This window comes from Cnephaeus nilssonii (assembly GCF_951640355.1).
Source record: "Cnephaeus nilssonii genome assembly, chromosome: 5".
NCBI lineage: Eukaryota > Metazoa > Chordata > Mammalia > Chiroptera > Vespertilionidae > Cnephaeus > Cnephaeus nilssonii.
In genome coordinates, this window is record NC_137076.1 from 31,648,418 (window position 1) to 31,653,756 (window position 5,339).

Sequence of the window (5,339 nt, forward strand, 5' to 3'; positions counted from 1 at the left end):
TTTCCACTGATTATTCAGGAAGCCTTTCCGTATTTCAGTTGTAATTCCAGTTTGTTTCTAGGAGCATGTCTGTGCAGCATCCTCCTAATCTGCCACCATTTTTTTCAGGGCTGCTTTCTTTTTCTATAAATCTGACTCCTCTAGGAACCTCCTATGAGTGAAATCACGCATATTTGTCCTTTTGTGTCTGGTTTATCTCACTGAGCATGTTCATCCACATTGTAGCAGCTGTAAATTTCCTTCATTTTAAAGGCTGAATATAAAAAATATAAAGAAAGAAAGAAAGAAAGAAAGAAAGAAAGAAAGAAAGAAAGAAAGAAAGGCTAAACAGTATTCCAGTGTGTAGATGCACCACATTTTGCTTATTCACTCATCTGTCCATGGACACTTGGGTTGTTTTCACCTCTTGACCACTGTGAATCATGCTGTTCTAAACATGAGTGTGCAAATCTGGTTAAATCATTGCTTTCAGTTCTTTGGAGTATACACCCTGAAGTGAGATTGCTGGGTCCTATGGTACCATATACATCTTAATATACAAGAATCACCTTCAGATGGACACTAACTTCCTGGCCTAGTAGCTCAGTTGGTAAGAGTGTCAATACGCCAAGGTTGTGGGTTTAATCCCCAGTCAGGGCATACACAGGAATCAGCCAATGAATGCATAAGTGAGTGGAACAACAAATCAGTGTTTCTCTTTCTCCCTTTCTCTCTCTCTAATCAATGAAAAAACAACAGTATTCCTATTTAGCCTAGTCACTTGTCCCTTTTTTTGCTATTACCGTTGTTATATTGATTTATGTTACAAACCTAGCAGTGCATTGTTATATAGTTGTTAATTATATAATTTTGTCAATTAAAGGCTGACTGGTTCTTATCAATAGGGATGCCTTTTTCTGACCATGTTAGAAGCCGTTGTCCCACCCCTCCTGGATTTTCCTCCTGGCTCTGGTATCTGTATTAACGTGTCCCTTACGGGGACTACCTCCAATTCTGCAACAACAACTCAGTTATCAGAGAAATTGGGGTGTCCTCTTCCCTTCTGGATGCTGGAGGTGGGGTCCTTACGATATCTCAAGAAAAAGAATTTTCCGAGACTTGCACAGGAGGATGAGTAATTTTTTTAAAATATTTTTTTATTGATTTCAGAGAAGAAGAGAGAGGGAGAGAGAGAGTTAGAAACATCAATGAATGAAAGAGAATCATCGATCGGCTGCCTCCTGCAGGCCCCCCACTGGGGATAGAGCCCGCAACCCAAGGATGTGCCCTTGGCTGGAATCAAACACAGGACTCTCCAGTCCGCAGGCCAACACTTTATCCACTGAGCCAAACTGGCCAGGGTAGGATGAGTGATTTTTATTTGTGTGGAATTACAACCATGGGTTTCCAAAGTCCCATTCCAGTCATTGAAGAAGTGTAGCTGGAGTTTCAGTAGAGCTAGAAGCAAAGCCAGTGTCCAGAATTGTCGTTCCATGTTGCAGCCAGATCCAGTTCAGCATGAGGCTAGTTGCAGTTCATGAATCATTGTTGGGGTCCACATGTTGGTGAATGCAGGAGAGCACGTCAGGAGCAATAAGAGTCCCAAGAGCATAGGAGGAACCAAGAGCACAGAGCACAAGAGTGAACTCCTTTGTTTAGGAAATTAAGTATCCCAAATTTCATGCCCTTGCATTGGCCACGTTCATTCTTTTTTTTTCTTTTTTTAAAAATATATTTTTATTGATTTTTTACAGAGAAGAAGGGAGAGGGATAGACAGTTAGAAACATTGATGAGAGAGAAACATTGATCAGCTGCCTCCTGCACGCCCCTACTGGGGAGGTGCCCACAACCAAGGTACATGCCCTTGACCGGAATCGAACCTGGGACCCTTCAGTCTGCAGGCCGACACTCTACCCACTGAGCCAAACCAGTCAGAGCGGCCACGCTCATTCTGACCAATGACCTGTTCCGAGGTGTCCCTGACAGGTACCTTCCCAACATCACCCCAACTTTACTGGGCATACATCTATTTTCCTCCCTGTCCAGTCCCTTCCCAGAGATCTGCAGGGAATAGACCAGTGGCTCCCTGTGGAGTATAAAGCTTTAGTTTCCTGTGAAGCTGCCCAAATGACATGCCTAATAATATTTGGCCTTCCCTTTACTACTTTCCTGTTATTAATAACTAGCTAATTACAACAATATCAGCTCCATCATGGGACTCTGGACTAAAACCAGACAGCACCAGCCGCAAACAGTAGGTGCTCCATAAACACTTGTTAGTTGGGTTCCATTAATGGAGATTATAGAGCACAAATATGAGGCTTGAAAGGAGCAGTGACTTTCAGGAATTGCCCAAACTCTAGGCGGCTGGCCCCAACCGGGGGTGGTGTCCAAGTCCTTAACAAAAGCTTTTGCTGCCCTAGCTGGTTTGGCTCTGTGGATAGAGCATCAGCCTGCGGACTGAAGGGTTCCGAATTCCATTCCGGACAAGGGGACATGCCCAGGTTTGGGGCTTGATCCCCAGTAGGGGGTATGTAGGAGGCAACCTATCAGTGATTCTCATCATTGATGTTTCTCCTTTCCTCTCTGAAATTAATTTAAAAATATATATTTTAAAAAGCATCCTCTTAAAAAAAAAAAGCTTTTGCCCTCGTAGCCTGCGCTCTACCCTCCGGACAGCAGAGGGCGCACATCCTCCTCCGGGAGCTGAAGCGCTTGCGCACGCAGCGTCAAGGGGCGGGGCCGTGGGCGAACTGGAGATAATTGCGCAGTCGCCGAGTGGGTTGTCCTTTCCGAGGAACAGACAAGATGGTAAGTGTTGGGGCTTTTTCGTTTGTGCGGGCTTATCCGGCGCCATCCTGGCTCTGGCTGCTCCTTGGAGGCCGGGGCCAGGCCGTGCAGCTGAGACACGTTCCTCCAGTCCTCCGGAGCTGCCGGATGTGGGTGCGCTGTCCTTGTGGGTGTCATGACCACCCGGGGAGGGAAAGGCCTGTACATGCCCTCCTGTCTCAGCCAAATCCCTGTAGCTCCCGCGCCCTCGGACGGGCCCGAGGTGGTGTGTCCCCAAGGGCTTTTCTACCGGGGCTGCCGCGCGTTTTTCGGCACGACCTTTGCGTCTGGTGACCCGCTGTAGCCGTCGGGGTGGGAGGTGGGTCTCGGGCTCCCGCTCACCCTTGTCTCGGGCCCGCGCAGGCGGAAGTGGAGCAGAAGAAGAAGCGGACCTTCCGCAAGTTCACCTACCGTGGCGTGGATCTCGATCAACTGCTTGACATGTCTTAGTAAGGGTCGGCCGTACCAGGGGAGGGATGGCGGCGGGAGGGGGGCCCAGGGGGCTAGGAGCTGCAGCCTGACTTGCTGACGCGGCCTTAGATCCAATGTAGATGGATGGGCTGCGGCTCTGAGGTTTGACATTAATAGAATGTTAACGTGTCCTGTTTGACATCTTTCCATTCACTTGATAACGCAAATGTCTAGCTCACAAGCCTTGTAAGGTCAGGCATCGGGCCAGGTTTGGCTTGTGGGTGGGAGTTTGCAACCCCAGGTCTAAGATTTGGTCAAAGCTGGAAGCTTCTAGGTGGTGACTTGTGCTCCTTAAAACTCTTGCCCCCAGGGTCAGGGCGGGTTTGGGTCTGAGTCTCCAGACAGGAGGGAGGGAGGCTTGCCGTCAGCCAGGGACCCTGATTCTCCTGAAGGTGTTGCTGGGTCTAGGCGTGGAGGATCCAGTTTCCTGGGGACACAGGAGGCTGAGAATTTCTCAGGCTCGGCTCCTCTCCTGGGTTCTTGAGGCCTCTAGCACCACAGCCTTTAGTCCACAAAGTGCCAGCTGCACCACCTCACCTGAGCAGCCTGTCCTTCCTCAGTTTCCTCATTTCTAGACAGTGCTGTGAAGGTTGTCGATTTTGCAGGATTCCTCTTGAATATTTGACTGGCTGTGAACATTACTTTGGGGCACTCTAGGGAACATGAGTGTTAGTGGGTGAAGGGTGGGGTATCCACCAGGGCATAGGCCACACATTCTGTCCTGCCTGTCCCCCAGTGAGCAGTTGATGCAGCTGTACAGTGCCCGGCAGCGCCGGCGGCTAAACCGGGGCCTGCGAAGGAAGCAGCACTCGCTTCTGAAGCGCCTGCGCAAGGCCAAAAAGGAGGCGCCGCCCATGGAGAAGCCAGAGGTGGTGAAGACACACCTGCGGGACATGATTATCCTGCCCGAGATGGTGGGCAGCATGGTGGGCGTCTACAATGGCAAGACCTTCAATCAGGTGGAAATCAAGGTGTGTGGTGGGACTGTGTTGCCTGGGTGGGTGTGGGCCTGTCCTCCCCTGGTCGCTTACCAGGTCCATTCTTTGCCTTCCACAGCCTGAGATGATTGGCCACTACCTGGGTGAGTTCTCCATCACCTACAAGCCAGTGAAGCACGGCAGGCCTGGTATTGGAGCCACCCACTCCTCCCGCTTCATCCCTCTCAAGTAGTTAATAAAAAGCAGACTTACCTCATCAGAGTGCAACCCATTCTTCCAAGTGTCTGGGGCTCTGGGCAGTTTGTCAGTCATCCAGCAGAGGGGATTGGGCCTGGGTACAGTACTTGGAGGCTCAGGTCCAGCAAGACCTGTGTAGTGTTTGCCAGAATGTTGGATAGTGAGGGTCCCCGGGTTTCCTGCTGTAAACACAGTGACAGCCACACGGATAGTGGGGGGGGGTCAGGGGGCTTCTGTGACACGTCTGGGAATGTTCAGGGTCCTATGCTATCTTCCCTGTCCCCCTCCCCCTTGATTCTCCCAACCCAGATCTGCAGTTTTGGCTACCTGGCATCTCTCAGTACCCATAGAGGTGGCCATTGCTGGACTGAATGTAGCATCTCCCCTCAGGTCCCCATCCCCTTCGTAGGCCCCTCCCATGTTCTCCAGTCAAGGGGAGGGTTCCTACTTTCTTTTTAAAAAATATTGATTTCAGAGAGGAAGGGAAAGAGAAAACATCAGGGATGAGAGAGAGCCATTATTTGGCTGCCTCCTGTACACCCCCTACTGGGGACCTGGGCATGTGCCCTTGGCCAGAATTAAACCTGGGACCCTTCAGTCTGCAGGCTCTATCCACTGAGCCAATCCGGCCAGGGTGCTACTTTCTTTTTATATATATATTTTTACTGATTTTAGAGAGGGAGAGAGAAAAATCAGTGATGGGAGAGAATCATTGATCGGCTGCCCCCTGCACACCCCACACTGGGGGGTCAAGACTGCAACCTGGGTATGTGCCCTCACTGGGAATCAACTGGGGTCTGGTTCATTGCTGGGCTGGGTTCCTATTTTCAAGCACATGAACAGAAGAGCCTTTCCCCCTCCAATTTATACACCTGCCCCGTTTT

At 50.0% G+C, this 5,339-nt stretch overlaps 1 protein-coding gene across 1 annotated transcript; it reads left to right on the top strand.

Moving 5' to 3' along the window:
- Positions 1 to 2,714: 2,714 nt before the first annotated feature.
- On the top strand, positions 2,715 to 4,474 carry RPS15 (ribosomal protein S15). The gene is made up of 4 exons (XM_079772430.1): positions 2,715 to 2,791; positions 3,173 to 3,258; positions 4,017 to 4,251; positions 4,337 to 4,474. Exons 1-4 carry the CDS (start codon positions 2,789 to 2,791, stop codon positions 4,448 to 4,450), a joined length of 438 nt encoding a protein of 145 aa, XP_079628556.1. The 5' UTR covers positions 2,715 to 2,788; the 3' UTR covers positions 4,451 to 4,474.
- Positions 4,475 to 5,339: the final 865 nt, after the last annotated feature.